The sequence below is a fragment of the Astatotilapia calliptera genome, chromosome 3 (genome assembly GCF_900246225.1).
Source record: "Astatotilapia calliptera chromosome 3, fAstCal1.2, whole genome shotgun sequence".
Classification (NCBI taxonomy): Eukaryota; Metazoa; Chordata; class Actinopteri; order Cichliformes; family Cichlidae; genus Astatotilapia; species Astatotilapia calliptera.
The window spans coordinates 25210355-25230742 of NC_039304.1; the positions used below are offsets into that span (position 1 = coordinate 25210355).

The 20388-nt window shown below is 39.8% G+C and overlaps 2 protein-coding genes across 4 annotated transcripts in view; both read left to right on the forward strand.

Moving 5' to 3' along the window:
- Positions 1-12615, forward strand: part of col4a5 (collagen, type IV, alpha 5 (Alport syndrome)) — a 62124-nt gene extending 49509 nt beyond the window's left edge. Inside the window, exons 37-51 of one of the 2 annotated variants that reach the window (XM_026162557.1) lie at positions 202-381; positions 486-536; positions 666-851; positions 3201-3209; positions 4167-4175; positions 6245-6378; positions 6492-6564; positions 6672-6743; positions 6891-7019; positions 7590-7688; positions 8800-9012; positions 9090-9267; positions 9351-9465; positions 10443-10615; positions 11374-12615. In XM_026162557.1, the coding sequence (XP_026018342.1) occupies positions 202-381; positions 486-536; positions 666-851; positions 3201-3209; positions 4167-4175; positions 6245-6378; positions 6492-6564; positions 6672-6743; positions 6891-7019; positions 7590-7688; positions 8800-9012; positions 9090-9267; positions 9351-9465; positions 10443-10615; positions 11374-11455 (1703 nt within the window). In that variant the 3' untranslated portion in view covers positions 11456-12615. The remainder of the gene's footprint in view (positions 1-201; positions 382-485; positions 537-665; positions 852-3200; positions 3210-4166; positions 4176-6244; positions 6379-6491; positions 6565-6671; positions 6744-6890; positions 7020-7589; positions 7689-8799; positions 9013-9089; positions 9268-9350; positions 9466-10442; positions 10616-11373) is intronic. The other variant, XM_026162558.1, reaches the window with a different exon arrangement.
- Positions 12616-14492: 1877 nt separating this feature from the next.
- Positions 14493-18530, forward strand: LOC113019065 (tripartite motif-containing protein 16-like). 2 transcript variants are annotated; one of them, XM_026162559.1, is made up of 3 exons: positions 14493-14545; positions 14678-14784; positions 15186-18530. In XM_026162559.1, the coding sequence occupies exon 3, from the start codon at positions 15241-15243 to the stop codon at positions 16756-16758; it is 1518 nt and encodes a 505-aa protein (XP_026018344.1). In that variant the 5' UTR covers positions 14493-14545; positions 14678-14784; positions 15186-15240; the 3' UTR covers positions 16759-18530. The 2 variants fall into 2 exon arrangements, with proteins under 2 accessions (XP_026018344.1, XP_026018345.1); XM_026162560.1 differs by lacking the exons at positions 14493-14545; positions 14678-14784 and adding an exon at positions 14796-15111.
- The last annotated feature ends 1858 nt before the right edge of the window (positions 18531-20388 follow it).

A 20388-nucleotide genomic window follows, 5' to 3' on the forward strand; every position in this document is an offset into this window, starting at 1 on the left:
GTCAGGCACATGTATTTTATATCAGAGTGAAAAAGGAATTTTATTGCGATAATTTATTACTAATATTACTTTTTATTTTACCAGGAATTCCCTTTGAGGTGGCAGTATTGTATGTCGATCATGATCAGTTTTTGTGTTAATGGGACTTCTTTTCATTGAAGCAAAGCAAGGGTCGATCTTCTCTTTCTACTCTCCTGTCAGGTCCTCCTGGTATCCCCGGTCCTAAGGGTCTTGACGGTGTGCCCGGTACCCCAGGTAGCTCAGGAGCTCCAGGTAGACCAGGAGAACCTGGTCCACAAGGACAGTCTGGTCCACCAGGAGAGAAAGGTCAGGCAGGTCGCGATGGGATTCCAGGACCAGCTGGAGTCAAAGGAGAAGCAGGTGAGTCACAGGGCATCTACAGGAACTGTAATTTTGCTGTACATTCTAAATTGCTTTCCGTTGTTTTACTCAAAAATAAATATTTTCATTACTTTTCCCTCCAGGAATTCCAGGTTATGGTGGTCCAGGTCCTGCTGGAAGTCCAGGACTGCCAGGTGAATTACCACCACCTGTAGTACATATATATTCATACCTGTGTATTCTTTATTGATTTTTTTGCTGGTTTTGCAGGTTAGTTACATTTTTTTCTCAACATTCTCTAATTTGTGTCTCTGTGTGCTAAGGTATCAAGGGAGACACAGGTCCTCCTGGTGTACCCGGCAACCCTGGTTTTCCCGGCCCTAAAGGAGACCCAGGCTCACCTGGTGGCCCTGGTGAACAAGGTGCCCCTGGCTTTCCTGGGCCTGCTGGGCTGTCTCTGCCAGGCCCTAAAGGTGCCACAGGACCCCCTGGATTACCTGGAAGAGCAGGTAAGGGACATGGACAGTATTTATCACCACATATAGTACTAGAATTTGCTGCCTGGTTTTCAGATGATTATTGTATTAATAATAACTATACTGTGTAATCAGTGACCACAGAGAGGATTCTTCCGTTCCTACCCATAAACCTAATGTTAACTTTGAAAAATCAGCCTCACTGCATTTGACTGCATCACAAGACTTGCAGGAAAATGGCTGTACAACCAATTGCCCCATAGGCATCATGCAGATTACTTGATTCTTTGGATATCTCTGTTGAATAATGCTTCCCTTCAGTGTAAAATGTTTGATTTAAAGGTAAGACGAAGAAATTACTATGAAATCAATCAACCATCCACAAGTCTTGTCACACCAATGGGCCACTTCCTGTAAATAAAAAGCTGTGGGACAAGTACGTTAAAAGAAGAATGTGTTTCGACTTCTTTATATGGGCTTAAATAGCCCAAACACTGATGGATTGCTGGTGAAATGCTACGATGTAGACAAACTAGACAACATGGTTTGGACATACCAGCCTGTGGTTCCCAGTTCAGAACCACTAACCCAATCCTGTAGGGAACCAGAAAACCAGACAACAAATGGCAGAATCTCCACTTTAAACGTGAACGCTTCCATCTCCTTGATTTGCATGGGAGATTGTTGCACCAATCAAACCACCAGTATGAGAAGCAACACACCTGTCCGATTATTGTCAACACCACCCTCATGAGTAAATGTTAGTGTTCTCCCCCTTCACCTCATCACACACCAATCACTGTTTGCCTCTGGGGTTATGACTACGTCCCAAAAAGTGCATGTGTTTATGCCACATTGTTGTGTCTTCATCATCATCCAAAAATGTTTTTATTCACAAACCAATACGCCCTCATGTCTCCTCACCCCTTGTCCTCTTCTCTTGATCTGGTCATTAGCAAAGCTGTAATCCATTCATCTCTCCACAGCACTGAATCGTGTGTATTTGTGTGTGTTTGTCCTCTAATGTGACCATTGTGATCAGTGTGTGTCTTTGTATGTTTGTGAACCATTCTGAAAAAAAGAGAACTTCAAACAAGTATAGCAGACACAAACCAAAATCTCTGATTCAGTCAAGAATCTGTCATTAAAGATGTTTCGATGACGACAAAAATACTGCTGCTGCAGTAATTCATTTACCCTGTTAGCATAAAGAGCAAAAACTCTTTGATTCTGGATAAGAGCTGTCGTTGGTTTGTTTCTGGCTTTGCTGCCATATTTTGGTTTTGTCTCACCAATCAGCCATCTGCATGGACACTGTTCATCCCGACAAAAGCACACATGCGTGTGTGTGTTTATACACACTGAGAACAAGTCTCATACAGTGCTGGACAGAGTGGACTCTCCTGACAAACCCTTTCAGAAAAACATCCCTGTTTTTAACTATTTCTTCTATTTTTTAAAGATACTTTTTGGTTTAAAAATTCTCAAATTCATGGAAGCATCTGTAATAACAGGCAACCGAAACAAATTTGTAGCATTGTGATCTTTCTTTATGTAAAAAAAAGATAAAAGTAGATGTGCAGGTTTTATTTATACTTATCAGCCGCTTTATTAGGTACACTAATTCAACTAATCAGCCGATGGCGGCAACTCAATGCGTTTAGCATGTAGGCATAGTTGAAAGTTTAAAGTATGCATCAGAATGTGGAAGAAATTTAATTTAAATGACTTTAAATGTGGCACGGTGGTTGGTGCCATACAAGTATTTAAGAAACTGATAAACTTCTGGGGTTTTCCCACACTGCCATCTCCAGGGTTTACAGTTTCTCCTGAAAAAGAAAAATATGGTCTACAGCAGATGGTCTACAGCAGTAGAAGACCATACTGGGTGACTTCTGTCACATAAGAACAGGAAAACCGAGGTTACAGTTCAGATAGATTCACCAATATTGGAAAACAGAAGATCAGAAAAACACTGCTTGGCTCTTGACTCTTGATTTCTGCTGCAGACTTCAGGTGGTAGGGTCAGATTTAAAAAGTACGCAACATGAAACCATGGATTCATCCTGATTTTATCAACAGTTCAGGCAGCTCTGAAGGCTCAAAGGAGTCCAACCCAGTACTAGCAAGGTGTAACTAATAAGCGGCAGTGAGTGTATATTTACTGGAAATCACCCATTATTTAAAAGCCACATCTTTTGAAAGCAATTGTCAGAACCAACTGCTATCCAGCCCTGCATCAGGCTACATGAAAACATTTTGGGGGTTGTCAGGGTGACACAATGTTATTACATGTTACTCCTGTTTCCTGTGGTTTGGTCCCACCTGCTTTGGTGTGGCGGGCCCTCTTCGCGTGACAACTCGTGCATCTGTGCGTCACAGGCCCTGCAGGTCAGATCAACAGCATCCAGACTTCTCCTGCATGTCTCCTACAGCAGCACTGATCGAGTTTAACGTCTCTCTGATCAGTTTAGGAACAAATTGATGATAAATCACTGCATCTCCTCTGTATTTCCTCCTAACAACTGTCTCTTTTCACTTTCCATGCACTCTGATGGTAGCATAATGCACTTTTTTTTACAAGTAAGCCACTATTAAAGATTTTCTTTTTCTTCAAGTGTGATCGTGATAATCGCAACACAAATCAGCATGTGGATGATCTGGGTCACATGTAGGTGCTGCAGCAAATTCAGAATGTATCAGCACCACAGAATTTAAATACAAAAACACATCATATAACTAACTCACCTTAGTCGTTTTCACATTGTGTATGATTATATTTAAGCATTATGTATTGAGTATATATTGTAGTTTAATGGGGTTTTGTTTTTTATCTTTGAAAGATAAGGCTGTTAGGCTATTAGCTATAGTTTTTTTATTGCCTGCAAAACCTGTTAAAAAGCCCAAAACCAATAACTGGTTGAAGACCTCACTGGTTAAAAAACAGGGCATATGGTAATCCTGCTGTCGCTTATCAAAGAGTTACTTAAACAAGGTTAACGGTGCCAGTTAACATTATCTTAGTTTGTTGTTGGTTCTCATGTTAATGATTGACTATAAAAATTATGTCAAATATGAATACATATCAGTGTCATTTGTAAAAGCTTAACAGCAACTTATTTAAAAGCAGACAACTAGCATTTACGCTAACATACCACATCATTGTGCATGAATTAAATCAAGCCGAATAGCCCCCATGGTTTATTCAGTAAAGGAGAAATACCTCTTTCTTTGTCAGGTATGACTGTGTTTCTGTACTGATGCCTACCTCTGTCTAAACCTGCTCTTCTTTGTTGCCCCATTCCTTTATCCCGGCTCCGGTTTGCCTGGCAATTCTGGGAACCCTAGGTCCTCCAGGTTAGACTCCAGTGGTTTGATGGGTTTGATACATGTAACCATATAAACTGAGTTTCATGCTGGGCCGGGGTTAGTTCACATCAATTTCTCTCAGTTCAAAGCATGTAAAAGTGTGAATCCACTTCACTTTTCCTCTGTGCACCACCACAGTGGGTTTTGAATCAGATAATCAATATGTAATCGAAGTGCAGATTTTCAGCTTTAGCTCTATGGGTTTAATTTTTTTATTTTTTTATTTTTTTTGCAATGACTGCTCAGAAGTCATTTTTATACACAGACCCAAATTTTTCAGAGGCTCAAAAGTAATTGAACAATTGACTGAAAAGCAGTCCAATTGCACCGTGAGGCCTGTTCCCTTCATATATTGTGACAAATACAACATTAAGCCAGGTCAAGAATACTAATATAAGAAGATTAGAGTTTGCCAGAAAACATCTAAAAGTGTCTGCACAGCTCTGGGGGGAAAAATCTTGTACCAGTGTAATGGGAAGAAAAAAGTACATAAGAGAGAAAAAGCTCTTGATCTGAGACTGGATTATAAGGCGCACTGTTGATTTTTGAGAAAATAAAAGGATTTTTAGTGCCCCTTATAGTGCGGAAAATACAGTAGTTGTGTTGTTGTGCAGAGGCAAGAGTACAAAAATGTGTAATAGTCCAAAAACATTGGGACCGAACTGTATGACAAAACTGTTAATGATCTGAAGATGAATTAACCCCGGCCCTAACCTCTGGATTTGTGTGACGGTTTATGTTATAAATTGAGTGTTCAGTTCATCCTTTCTTTACCCCACAGGACAGTTCGCCCAGGACTTATAACCATAAAAACCTACACACAGTCAAGTTGCAAGTTTACTGTTTTTCGGGATTGTTTTTACCTGAAGATCTTCTTAAAATGTTTCTCTACCATGATTTTTAGTTACCAGTAACATACATGTGTGTTTATCCTGTTCTGTCAAATGAGGCAATCATAGTAACCAGTAATCAGTCTCAGGGTTCACCATTACTACACCTGTAACACACAGTCTGAAAATAAAACTCTTCAGTTTGGTGTCTGCAAGGTTTCCCAAAGGATTTAAAGAAAGAACCACGCAAATACTTTCTCACATTTTTCACACTTACATGTTTCAAAGATAATAATAAAGATCGCCTCTGTCAGTGCGCCCCAGGGTGGCTGTGGCTACAACGTAGCTGCCATCACCCGTGTAAATGGTAAATTTACCATTTACCATAATCTTAATAAACACAAAATGCAGTTTTTAAATAATGATTTAATTTTCCAAACATTTCAATCAAGAACTGCAATCAAGTATTTGTGATGTCTGCCAGTGACTCTTTCACATCACTGTGGAGGAACTTTGGCCCACTCTTCTTTGGAGTAAAGTTTTAAATCAGCTACATTGGAGAGTTTACAAAATTTGAACAGCTTATTTGACTTCATGCCAAAGCATCTCAATCTGACTGAAGTCCATCAAGATGTCTTTTTGTAAATGTGTGAGCCTTTTGTTCTTCTTGGTCAGTGGTCTTTTCCTTGAACTCCCTCATGGATGCTATTTTTGCCCAGTTGTTGAATCATGAACTCTGAACTGTGAGGCCTGCAATTCTTTAGATGTTGTTTGGGTTCTTTTGTGACGCCCTGGATGAGTCATTGATGCGCTCTTGGATTAATTTTGATAGGTCGACCACCCCTGGGAAGTCCCAAAGCCTTTGAAATGCCTTTGTAAACCTTTCCAGACTGATTTAAGTAATTTCAGCAGCCTAGGTGTGACTAGTGAAATTGAACGAATCTTTACAAACTGCATTTTGTATTTATTCAGATTATCTTTGTCTGATATTACAATTTGATGTGTCAAAAAAACGTAGAAATCAGGAAGGGGGCAAAGAATTTTTCACATCAGAAGAAGACCCATAAGAAAGCATAAAAGTAAATCAGCCAAAAATGTTTTGTTTAATTGCTTAATTAAAATCCAAATGTGATCAAAACCCTGGTGGGGGAAAAAAAAACACATAATCAACAATGTTGTGTTGTTTTTATGTTATCACATCTGACCTTTCATTCTCTGCGTGTGAAGGTTCACCTGGCCTACAAGGTCCTCGTGGACTCCCAGGAACTGGTGGCGTTAAGGGAGAAAAGGGTACTCTTGGCATGCCTGGAATTCCTGGCATCCCCGGACAGAAGGGAGATCCTGGTTTTCCAGGAAATCCGGTAACACCCTGTTTTACATTTACTTCATTATCTTCTCCAAAAGAATGCACATCTGTATTTCTTTGTCCTTCGTTAGCTGAGCTCACAATATCTCTACAACCCTTTCTTCTCAGGGCATACCTGGTCCTACTGGCCCCGCTGGAATAAAGGGAGATTCAGGACAGCCTGGTGTTCCTGGATTCCCTGGTTTGTTCACAATAACATTATTTGTGCTTCTTTTTTTTTTTAAACAAAAACATATTTTAGTCTTCAGCATTTATTGTGAACAGAGCCTAAAGATTTGTTTTTATCAGGATTGAAGGGTGATCTTGGATATCCTGGCCCCAGTGGCCCTCCTGGAGATCGTGGATTACCTGGAGAACGGGGTAGGTCAACATGTTATCCTTTTCTTCTAGAGTGAAGAGACGTGAGACTACCTTCAAAAGAAAAATCTGTGCTGCTGCTTTATTTTGTCTCCCTCCGCCTCACCCCCAGACAAGTGCGCTAACAGGAGAATTTTCTCGTGTTAATAGGCACTCCGGGTGATCCCGGTGAAGGTTCGCCTCCCATTGTGCTAAAGGGAGAACGGGGACCCCCAGGTCTTCAGGGCCTACCTGGTTCTCCAGGACCACCTGGTTTGCCTGGCCAACCTGGAGGCTCAGGTAAGTAAATATAGTTTCTATGATGGGAACTGATAAAAATAACATAAAAGACACAGGATCAGGATCAAATGATTATGCTGCTCTTCTCAAAGGGGAAGCACTTCCTACAAAGCTATCTATACTGTACTTTTACAGATATTTATAGTTTTGAGGAAAGAGGTTTTCAATTTTTGCATTTAATACATATTAAATAGGGATTTTGTATTTCCATAAATACTGACAATATGATTTTGGCCACATCTGTGATCCTAAAATAAGGTTTTGTACTATTATTACTTCTGATAGCGAGGCCGAATATTTTGAACATTTTCCATAATGCTAGGGGACAGATTACACAGTGAATTTTAAAAGTAAAAGCAATACTTTGTAAGTCACACATTTTGTCATGAATTATCTTTGACTCAGAAAGTATACAACCCTTTTCACAGGCTCTTCTCACACAAGTGCTGTACAATATAGAAACCATGACAATTTTATATGCGGGCTAATATAATGTGAACGTGATGAGTAAAATGATCTAAGGTGGAAAAAACTGATGGAGTCATTGCCTCTCCTGCCTCCTGGTCTCAGGCATCAAAGGTGACCCTGGTGGACCTGGGAGCGATGGTCCTCCTGGCTTCAACGGACCTGCCGGCAGGAAGGGAGACGTTGGTCCGGCAGGTCAGCCTGGTAAGTAAGGCAGAGAGTCTCATCACTGACCTACTCTATATGTTATCCCTGGTTAAACAAAGAGTAAACGTTATTAGTAGTGTATGTACTGTCATGGCCAAAAGTTTTATTTATTTGCTGATCAAAGATTTACTGGATATAAAAGGATATACTGGACAAAGGATGAATATGGAGGTTGAAGAAAAAGAGGAGGGCCACAGAGAAGCTTCATGGATGTAGTGAAGAAGAATACACAGAGGGTTGTTGTGACAAAGGACGGTCCAAGAGATAGGCTGGAATTGGAGGCAAATGATCAGCTGTGGTGACTCCTAAAGGGAGCAGCTGGTAAAAGAAGAAGTTTAACCTATTAGGACCCAGGGTTCTTTGTGATGTTACTGCTTGAAAATGTCTACGTATCAAAATAAAGCGAACAAGCTAATAAGGAAATTCGGATGGAACAAAAATACAAAGGATTTGATATGGCCTATTTTGTTCTCTATTACACCTTTGAGAATATGCTGCAGTAGACCAGAAACTCAAGAAAACCATGAATCAACATATGGATGTTATCTGTGGAAGGATAAAACTGCTGGAGTTTACAATTGTACACAGTAGTGAACTTGCATGTAATGTGTTTGTGCATAAATAAGCTAATAAGGTGGAACGTGGTTATTTTTGATGGGAAACTTCTCTCAAAGCACACTTGGAAATGGAGTTATTGAGGAAATGTGCTGTTATCACGATGGATTTAAGTTTTGAGATTAAAGGTTAGACAGAATTCATGGTAATGTTTTTCAAACATTAATGTAATTTTGTTCTTCTTTTGCTGTTGGTTCAGTGACGTTTGGTTGGAACATGATGAGAGTTTGCAGTGTTGGTATCTGAGAGATGTCTGTTTTCAGCAGAGACATTGTTTGTCCATGTACATGCTGTCAGGTGAACGGGGGCATCTCTGCTTTTTGTTTACACCTTTTTGTTTAGCTGCTCTTTTAATTGTTTGTTGTTTTTGCTTTGGAAGTCATAGGAATGGTTATGTGAGCTTTTAGCTGAGATTTTGATGTTTCTGTGGATACTGGTACTGTTGCTGCCCTGAGGCTTCTCATTGCTAATACAGACATTCCCCTTATTACAGGTCAGCCTGGCAACCCTGGTCCCCGTGGTTCAGATGGCCCACAAGGTCCTCCCGGTGTCCCAGGATCAGTTTCTGCTGCTCACGGTTTCCTCATCACCCGCCACAGCCAGACCACCGATGACCCAGAGTGCCCCACTGGAACTAAGTTTATCTATAACGGATACTCTCTGTTGTACGTGCAGGGCAACGAGCGGGCACACGGACAGGACCTTGGTAGGCTTTACCTAGAAGTTGCATTGTATCAGACAGCTGTCAGAAAGCAGTTCATATAACTGACCGTCTTCTTTCAGGCACAGCCGGTAGCTGCCTGCGCAGATTTAGCACCATGCCCTTCATGTTCTGCAATATCAACAACGTCTGCAACTTCGCATCCCGTAACGACTACTCCTACTGGCTGTCAACGGACAGACCCATGCCCGAAAACATGGCCCCCTTCGTGGGAGAGAATATCAGGCCTCATGTCAGCAGGTATGACGGGAGGAGGGAAGGGCAGTACTGTCGAATTCAGGGAAGTGTGTAAATCTTGTGTTTTCCTATGTTTGTGCATCCAGATGTAGAGTCTGTGAAGCTCCCGCCATGGTGATTGCAATTCACAGTCAGACTATCCAGATTCCTTCTTGCCCTGAAAACTGGGAAGTACTGTGGATTGGATACTCCTTTATGATGGTAGGAAATAACACACGCAACAAAACAAACACACACTCAGACACTTCCATCCCCACCTTGGCTAAAATCTCATACTGGCTGGATCTCCTAGCAGAACCTTGCTTTCCAAAACCCCAAATCCTTTTGCCGATACACAAAAGCTGAGTAGCATAGTGTGTATTTCTGTTTTCAAAATACAGGAGCCTGTACCGGTAAATTACAGTAATTGGTTTTCCTCATCAACTGTCTTTAAAAGATCAAGACAACAATCTTGCTTTTTTTGAGATTGGACATGACAAACGGTGGGTGGATCAGACTGAAAAACTGAGCGTGCTGTACTCTCACATGGCAGTGACTAGTCAGTCAGATGGTTGGCATGTCCTATAACAAACCCTCCTTATTGTCTATTTTAATCATATTTTACAAAGTGAGAGCCACACTGTAATAACACTCAGTTTCAGTTTGTTTCCATTTGTGTCGCAAAAGTATCACTGCTGCTCGCTGAGTGGTAGCAGTAGTAGCGTCGTGTTGTGATTTGGCACTATAGAAATAAAACTGAAATTGAGACCATTTTGCTACCAAATGGTCCCTTTTGCACATTTTGAAGTAAAGTTGATTGCCATGATAGGACAACCTTTAGTAAGTGAAAAACGTCTATTCAGATTCTAGGCAACAGCTGCAGTCTGGTAGCAACCCAAACAATTGCATGCAAGTTTATAGTGCAGCACTGTGCACCTCTTTGAGACCAAGCAAGCAATACACATTCCTCCATAGCAACCAGTGGTTGCCAGGAGGTCACTAGGCCTGTGGGACTAAAATCTGTCGACTGCTATGATTTGGGTTGGTGGTAGACACCTCTCTGCAACTACACCAGCACAGCACATGTGACCAGCACCCCCCATCTTCTGCCTTTTTCCCCTTTCAGAAGGAGTTCATTAATTAAGAAAACTAAAAAAACAAATTCTCTACAATTCTAATTCTTCTTTCTCTCCCCACAGCACACCAGTGCGGGTGCAGAGGGCTCCGGTCAGGCGCTCGCCTCCCCCGGCTCCTGCCTGGAGGAGTTCCGCAGCTCCCCTTTCATCGAGTGCCACGGCAGAGGGACATGTAACTTCTATGCCAACTCCTACAGCTTCTGGCTGGCCACCGTGGAAACTTCTGAGATGTTCAGGTGTGGATTCATGTGCAAACGTCTGTAAAGGGGAAAGTTTATTGATGAGAAAATATCCTCACACCATATAGCCATGGTTTTATGTTATTTACACCAATTTCTGACCCTAAAATCTGGATAGTGACGCAGAAATTAAGACTCATTAGAACAGGCAGATTTTTTCCAGTCTTCTGTTGAATAATTTGGTGAGCTTATGTGACTTGTAGCTTCAGTTTCCTGTTCTTAGCTGGCTCGAGTGGCATCTGGCTGGTGTGGTCTTCTGCCGTTGGAGCTCATTCAGAGATGTTCTTCTGCAAACTTTGGATGCAATGAGTTGTTATTTGAGTTAACTTTGCCTTATTATCAGCTTAAAACCAGACGGGTTTGAGCTGATAGGAACGCTCAATAGATATTTCCTTTTTCAGAGCATTCTCTGTAAAAACTAGAGTTTTGCAGGAAAATCTCAGTAGTTCACCTGTCTCTAAAACTCTAGAACCAGATCATTTGACTCCAGCAACCATGCTATGTTCAAAGTTGCTTAAATCACATTTCTTCCCCGTTTTGCTCAATTTGAAATTCTTTGCGACTCTTCTTTGCCATGTTTATTTCCCTAATTTTAGTTGCTGTTGAATAAATATTTGCAGTAATGAGCAGCTGAACATGTGTACCTAATAATGTGTATAATGAATGTATATATGAATGTGTATAATGCAGTACTTACATGACCCACGTTAAAATCAACCCTCTCTTAACCATCTTAATACTTATGGCTCTTACAGAAAGCCCCAGTCTGAGACCTACAAGGCAGGTAGCCTACGGACACGTGTGAGCCGCTGTGCAGTCTGCATGAAGCGCACGTAACGGCATGCATGCCACCAAGCAAACACACCACTGCCAGGAGGTGGAGAGACGCCCATCGATGACGAGAGACGATTGGACGTACAGTAGACAAGTGTGGCAGCGGGTGGGGGCAGTCACGATGAGTTGGAATTCCAATGGTGCATTGTCTTCCGGAAAAACAAACTACAACTAAAACAATGGTGCTACTGTGCAACACAGCTTAAAAAAAAAAAGAAAAAGACAAAAAAAAGAAAAAAACTGACGTAAACAAATCTTACATTTAGTCTTTGTTTGTCTTAAGAAGTACCTCAAAATGAAAGCAGAATATATTCAATTCATGGTGCCACGATGGATGTGTGACAACAAAACTGCATTTTTCTTTCTTTTCCCTTCTTTCCCAGAAGGATCTTTGTTCCCTTTCCCCCTTTTCCCCCCAAAAATTACGTTTGACACGTTGGTGCAGCAAAAATGTGACAGAGTAACTTTTGATTTTATTTTATTTTTGATAAGGAGTTGATGGTTTTCACAGTTACCAAATCGGCACTTTGACTTCGGAACATCCATGATGACAGATGCACTGACGATGAGCTTTCTGTAGTGAGAATGACTGCTTTTTTAAAAAAAATTACCAATCACCCTTTCTTTCTCGCTCTTATTTTTTCTGTTTTACGTTACATTTCGTAGTGATAACCCTGCTGTCTCCCACTCTTTGCTAACCATATCGCCTTCTTTTGCTTATTTTTTTGTTTTTGTAAGTAATACAATGTGTATATTGTGTAAAACACTTTTGTTTTTAGTGTATTAGCTCGAATCACTACCAGCTGTTTGTTATGCACGGCGATTTTCCAGGTTCTTCTTAGCTCACACATTCACTTAACGCACGTTGACTCAGATATTGTACAAAGTAAGGCTTTTATGAATGAAACAGTATTTTATATATAATAAATATATATTTGAAAAAAGAGGATTAAAAAGTATATAAACTTTATTCGGCTGTGGAGAGCTTGTTTGTTGTTTTTAACCACGAAACGGTCATACATTACATTTCATGAAAAAATAAAGCTTACTACTGAACGCAAACAGCCATTTTCATGAAACTATAACAGTCTTATGTGATATTAACAATGCCAATGCTTCAACCTTTTGTATTGTTCCACTGAAATAAAGGGGATTTGCTTTCAGCTAGTTGAATGATTGGAAATTGTTACGAATATCAACACGGGAAACGGAGAAAATAAAGTTCAGATAAATTCTTCTTTATTTGATTAGAAAACAGGGACATTTTTTGTGTTTCTTACATTTCCAGGTGCTGGGAATTTTCTATAAAAAGATCCTGATGTAGTTTGAAGGGGCTGCCTTTGTTCCCAACACTTTCAAATCCACTTTTACTGGCTTGAATTTCTATCCCAAATTGGATAAAGTGTTCAGGCTTCATGGTGTGGTAACACAGGTCTGAGCGTACAGATTCCTGATGTACTGTAAAGCTATGCGAGCTGTTTGGGGGAGGGTGAAATATTTCCCTGTGATTTTTATTGTTTGTTTGTTTTGTGTGTGTTTTTTTTTTTTTCAAATCTGCTTTTATGAATTCTAATTGTGTCAGCCTGGGGTGCGATTAAAAAAAAATGTGCATTTTTTTTTTCTTTTTGTTGTTTTGTTTCCATTTTATGTTATCCGGAAGTTGTTATAAACTTTTAAGACTGAAATAAATACTATGTCCAAAGTGTTGCCTTCATAAATGACTATGACTAAGAAAGAACAGTGGGTGACTTCTTTATAAGTCACCAATCTGGATCATTTAGATTTAAAAGTAAAAGAAAATAAGGGATCGGCTGGCAGTTACAATCTACAAGTCCTCACTTCTCCTTCTGTTTGTGATGTCAGTGCCAAGTGACGGTAAAGTAAATAAATTGGATTGTATGTACATATATATATATTTACCATACCACTGGCCTGAGAGAACAAGGTGGCACATATGGGTGCAGCAGCTCAGACAAATAAAATGGGGCACAATTATTAAGGACAAATAAAGGGATTTTAAAATGGATTGATAAACGAACTGGAAGCCAATGAAGGAAAGCTAAAATTGGAGTGATGTACTTTTGCTTTCCAGATGAAAATTGGACAGTCACGTTTTGCATCAGCTGTAGGCGAGCAATGGAGGCCTTCCTGATTCTGATAAAGAGTGCATTGCATTGCAGTAATCATGCAGTAATCAAGACTAGAGGTTATAAAAGCCTGTATTAAGGTTGTGTTTGGACAGAAGAGGCTTGATCTTTGACAGTCATTTGGAAAAAGATGGATTTTACTCACCACAGTTAAACAAAAGAAGACTGGAGGAAATTGTCGCCTGGTCTGATTAGTCATTGAGAATTTCTCTTGTAGAATTCAGATGGTAGAGTCATAATTCCTGTGTAAACCACATGGAACCATGGATCCATCCTGCCCTGCATCAACAGTTCAGGATGGTGGATATTTTCTTGGCACATTTTGGGCTGGTTTCTTGAACATGACGATGAGTTCACTGTACTCAAATAGCCTTCACAGTCACCAGATCTCAATCTAACAGAGCACCTTTGGGAAGTGGTAGAACAGCAGACTGACAACATGGATGCAGGCGTTAAATATTCAGCCACTGTCTAATGTTATCATGTCAATATGACCAAAAACTCCAAGCAGCTTGAATCTATGGCATGAAGAATAAAGACAGCTCTGAAGACAAAACGGGGTAAAAATCAAGTACTACCAAGGTATGCCTAATAAAGTGCCTGATGAGTGTAAATTAACAGGACAACCCCCACCTTAGTCCTCATGGCGAATATGTAACCATATGTAAATACTGCCAAATATATAAAGACCGAAAAGGCAGTTGGTACAGATGACGTACCCGTGGAGGTATTAAATTTCACCTGCGCCAACTACCCTTAAAAACTATGTTGTTATTCTTCATGAGCTGCTCTGCAACATTTTCTGCCAAACTGGTGGTGAAGATGACACGTTTCAAGTGACAGTTGGAATCTGGGCGGAGGAATGTTGTTCCTCCTTATATAAGAAGTGTGAAGTGTGAAGACAAGTTCTCTTTGTCTGGGACGGTGAGTGGACTCATGCTGGCAGGTAAGAGAGGCTTCGGAACAAAGTCTAGTTTGTTTAATTGTGGTGCTGTGGTGCACTCGAGATCTTTTCAACTTGCATCTTTGTTTTTGTGTTGATGAAACACGTCACTGACTCAGTGTATGTCATCTTTAGGAAAAGCAACCATCCTCTCTGTCTGAATCTGACTGCATAGCTGACTATCTCTTGCTCCACTACCTTAAAGGAGACACCATATATCAACCAAAGTAATTCCAAAAAAGGTAAAGTAGGAGACATATTCCCTGTACTTGTTCCTCAAGTATACTTGTGCTGTTTTGGGTTTAGATTTCCAGTAAGCTGCAGCTTTACCTCTGTTGCATTTGCTCATTCTAATTTGCACAATATGTCTTGGTGCTCTTGTGACTGGGATTTGTTTTTAGTATTTCCTGCAGTAACTGTAACAGCTTGTTGCACTCTTCATTGTGGCGTCTATTATTTTCATGTTCGTAAATATTTCTTAATACAGAAATCTACATTAAAAGCTTACCTGTTCCCACAGTTCACTTTACGTTCTTGCTGCTCAACAATAAAAAGATTTATTAAGACTGGTAGGTACGAGTTTCACAAACTACACCTTTTTCTGAAATGAAGACTAACCTGATACACACTTCTTCACTGACAGTGAAACAGTTTTGGCATTCACCTCTGCACACATAATTGCACAACAAGGAAAGAAGATGGAAGACAGACAATTCTGCTGTGCTGTCTGTCTGGATCTACTCAAGGATCCGGTGACTATTCCCTGTGGACACAACTACTGTATGAGCTGTATTGAAACCTACTGGAAAGCAGAGAATGCAAAAGGAATCCACAGCTGTCCTCAGTGCAGACAGGCTTTCACACCGAGGCCTATTCTGGTGAAAAACACCATGTTAGCAGAGTTGGTAGAGAAAATGAAATACCTCCAGCCTATCCATGATTCCCCTGCTTTTGAAAAGCACAAGCTGGTAGACAAGGTGTTGAAAGCAAACACCTGTTCAGTTCACAATGAGGTGATGAAGATGTTTTGCCGCACTGATCAAATGTGTGTCTGTTGTCTCTGCTGGATAAATAAACATAGAGGACATGAAACAGTTCCAGTTGAAAAAGAAAGGGCAGACAAAGAGAAAGACCTGGAGGTAATTCTGAAAGAAGTCCAGCGGAGAATCCAGACCAGAAAGAAGGAAGGAGGAGTACTTGAGAAAGAGATAGAGGGGATCAAACTGTCTGCTGATACAGCAGTGAAGGACATTGAGATGACTGTTGATGAGCTGGTGAGTTTCATCAAAGAAAACGCCTCAAATTTAAAGCAGCAGATCAGATCCCAGCAGAAAGATGAAACGAGTCGAGTCGAAGAGCTTCAGAAGAAGCTGGAGCAGGAGATCGCTGAGCTGAGGAGGAAAGAAGAGGAGCTGAAGCAGCTTTCACGCACAGAGGACCACACCGAATTTCTACTAAGTTACTCCACAATGCCCGTATTCATTGACTCTACAGATTCATCAAGCTTTAAAATCTGTCAGGTTAAGTACTTTGAGAGTCTTCAAATGGTGATATCAGAAGCTAGAGATAAACTCAAAGCATTTCTGTGTGATGAACTGTGGAAGATCACTCTGACAGTGAGGTCAGTGGATGTTTTGCTGCCACAAAGTGATCCTAAGACCAGAGATGACTTTTTAAAACATTCATGTCAACTCACGCTGGATCCAGATATAGTTCACAGAAAACTCTTCCTGTCTAATCAGAACAGAACAGTTACAGACATGCTTCAAGATCCAGATAATTCCTGTCTTAAGAACAGAGACAGGTTTTCCATTGAGCAGCAGGTCCTGAGTAAAGAGAGTCTGACTGGACCTTGTTACTGGGAAGTGGAGTGGAAAGGGAAAGGACTTTCAGTAGCCGTAACATATAAGAATGAGAATAAACTGGATCAAACTGCATTTGGAAGCAATAATAATTCTTGGGCATTAGATTGTTACAAGGACAGTTATAAATTCAGACACAACAACACGACAACTCGCCTCTTAGGTCCTTCTTCCTCTAAAATTGGAGTCTATCTGAATCCCAGAGCAGGTATTCTGTGCTTCTACAGCGTCTCTGACACCATGGCCCTGCTACACAGAGTCCAGACGACATTCACTGAGCCACTCTATGCTGGACTGTGGATTTGGGGGGGGTATTTTATTTCAACCACTGCTACATTAAATGATATACAGTAAAATACTGTTTAACTGATTTTGCCTTTATTTGTTATATTTTTTCTATGATGTAATATCAAGGGTTTGTATGGGTGCTTGAAATCATTGAAAATACTTGGATTTTAATATTGTCTTTTCAAGGTTTGAAAAGTGCTTGAATTTCAGATGTGGTGCTTAAAACTGCTTGAAACTGTAACTCTATTTCATTCACAACAAATGACTGTCTGATTGAATAGTTCTTTGTTCGTTTGTTTTTTATCAGATAGAGAAATAAAATGAGTCGCAAATTCTAAAAACAACATTTCTCCACCTGGGCTGCCTTGCACCTCTGCATGTCTGTTTCAGTGTGTGACACCCGCCCCGAACAGTCAGGAATGAGTGCAATAACAAGCCTGGAGGTTGCAGTTTTTAATGAGCGTTTGCTGGAAAAGGACAAATACAAATCTTGGATAAGACAACGACCAAATTCACCTGAAAGGTCTGCAAAATGATTTGTACCTTTTCAGAATGGGGGAGTTTGCTTAAGTCCTAGTAAATAATTTTCAACTATGTGTACGTTACACATGCTAATTTTTATAATTATTACTACTTTTTTGCTAGCTAGCAAACTCGCATAAACTCGGATAAACTATTGAAATGCATTGCGCGTGATGCAATATTGCAACGCTAGTAAAGCAGTTAGTTATGATATGGTAATTTATGAAATATGCTGTGAACTAACATTACATAGCAGTAGCAGTAATGTGAGTTACTGTTATATATAACTACCCAACTTAAGGCTTTCTGATTAAAGGCTAAAAACGAAGTTGTTACCAAGTAAAATTAAAAGTTTATGTTTTTGTGTATTTCTGCAGCTTTTTCAAATATTATCTTGGTTCATTTGGCAACACCTTAGGGGCGATAATAATGGTAATATGAGGGACTGATCCATATGGGCACAAAGAACAGCCACTTTTTTGTGCTACTGAGGTTCCCTGACTTTCCCTCAAAATCTGTTCTCGTGAGCACACCTTAAACATTAGAAATGGCTTTAAACTCACATTGAGGCCTGTGGGACACTATTACCAACTGAGACAATATACAAATTTATATGTGTTTTCATATATGAATATTTCATACTTTAAGGCTGCCTGTTTATTTAAGGGAAACGAACAATACATTATAATGAACAATTACATAATAATATCACAGATGATAGATTAAATAAACAGGTGTTAGATAGATGCTTGTGCATTGTTAGTCTTATATGTCAAGGTCAAGGTAACTTTATTTATACCCATAGGCAAGGTAAATTTGCTTTACAGAAAAAATGATAGCATTTGGCATCCCTTCAAAAACACACATACCTAATAAAGATATAAACCTCACTGTGGCACATATATAGTAATTTTAATATTTCGAATCAAAAACAGTTCTTATTTAATTCAGTGACAGCAACGGGGATAAAGCTATTTTTATAACGCTTTGTCCTGCATCTCGGAAATAGAAACCTCCGTCCTGAGGGAAGAAGCTGAAATTCTCCCCTTAGAGGATGGGAACCATTTTTAAGGATTGATAAAGCCATCCTCTGTACCTGCTTAGAGTACAGGGAGGCTAAACAAGACTGTGGTTCACCTATCAGACGACTGGACCATCTCACTAACTGATTTAGAGAGTTTTTCTCCGTGACAGAGGTCTGACCAAACCATGCCACCAAACAAAAGGATAAAACAGACTCAATAAAAGAACGATAAAAAATTAATTTGAACTTACCATGTATTGTTTTGTGGTATTTGGTGCAGTTTTCTTGTTTTGTGGGGTTGTTTTTTATTTTCATCAGGAGATGAATACCTCTAACAAGTTGTTTTTTTCACATTTGTACATCTTAATTTTTAAGGGAAATGTGTGTTTTGAGTTTATACACTATAGGCAACCTTTTCCTTTTGGAGTATTTTTGTGTGGTGCATAGGATGATTTGTTTTGATTTTCACATGGTCTTACTGAGGTGATGCAAAGTAAAACATGCATTCTTTTTGGGTAATGTGTTGGGAAAAGCTTTAAAATGGACTTTTAAAATACTTAAAAAGTGTTTGAGTTTGACCCTGAAAAAGTTGTATAATATAAAATGGTTTGTACAGTCTTCAAAAATGACTTATTTTACAGTCTGTATGGAATGTGACAAAGTCTATAACAGAATAGAAAGATTGCTTTGGTGATGTGAAAAAGTGAATTAATACCATAAATAAAGTTGCGCAATTTTAAAGCCATTCTAAAGAATTTTTGTGCAGTCATTATAGGAACTGAACTGAATAACTGAAGTGAGTGCATAGATTTTAATACTCATTTAATTATCGGTGTATTGGATTTATTTATGACTTACTACTATTTAAATGAGTCTGTTTTTGCCTTCATAACTACCTTATTCATGGTACAATTTCACAGAGGTGCCGGAAACATTCCTCAGAGATTTTGATCCATATTGACACGAGAGCATCACACAGTTGCTTCAGAATCACATCCATGATGTGAATCCTCTGGTTTCATCTTGAAGGAACCAGTTTGAAATGATCAGTCTTGAAATGATGAGTCTTGTGACATGTATCATTGTGTATCATCCTTCCATTCCAGTAGTAATCAGGTGGGTTGTGATGTTTTTACATGATGTTCAATTGGTACCAAGGGTGTCAAAAGGAAAATCACCCACACTGTTACATAAACAACAACAAACTTTTGATCCAAGGCAAGATGGTTCCATCCTTTAATGGTGTTTACACCAAATACTCTAAACATTTCAGCAGAAATTGATGCTTATTGATGCTTAGGGCAAAAAAACCCAATGTCAGTGGTTTTTGTGATGAAGGAGCCCAGGCCACAACAAATGTTATTGCACTTGTGATACTAATTCTAATATGGCTTTTAGTTTTTGTTGAGCTGGTTGCACAAAGAAATGCTGAGTGTTGTTAATGAACTATGTTTTTAATCCCAATGATGATCTCGTCCTACATCTAACCAAGTGACAAGTAAAACTAAAAAGTATGTGGCAAAACAAAAGAAATCTGAATTAGAAAAAAACAAAACAAAAATATGTCCTCTACAGTAGACTTGGTGCTTCTCATTATATGCCTCAGAAAACAAGGCATAGCAACTCCAGAAGTCCTCAAGCCAAATTATATGCTCCACATCTTCTTGGGGGATCCTGAGATGTTCCCATGCTTGGGATCTTATTTATAAATGTATGTTACACTGAAAACAAGGCCAGGAACAGACCTGAGCCACTTCACATGCATAATTGAAATATATAGAAAAAAGTTGATGGGGTTATGGAACAAAAAATGTATGACACACTTGTATGAAGCAGTGACAGTTTTTTCTTGTCTGTGTCAGGGTTTCTGGGTCGTTGACCCAGTATTTTCAGTTCACGTTCACTGCCTGTTCCACTTCCTGCCCTCTCTTCCCTTCAGCCCTTGTCGTGTCATTGATGTTATGTTGTCGTTTCCGCCTGCGTTCAGCCAGCCATTCAGTCAGCCATTCAGTCTTTCAGTCAGTCATTCAGTCCGTCGTCCAGCCAGCCATTTCCTACCTCTGTTCTGTTCATCCACTCCTTATAATAAACCTTCACCAGTCTTCACCCACCCGCGAGTCCTGCGTTTGGGTTCCTTCTTCCTCGCCTCC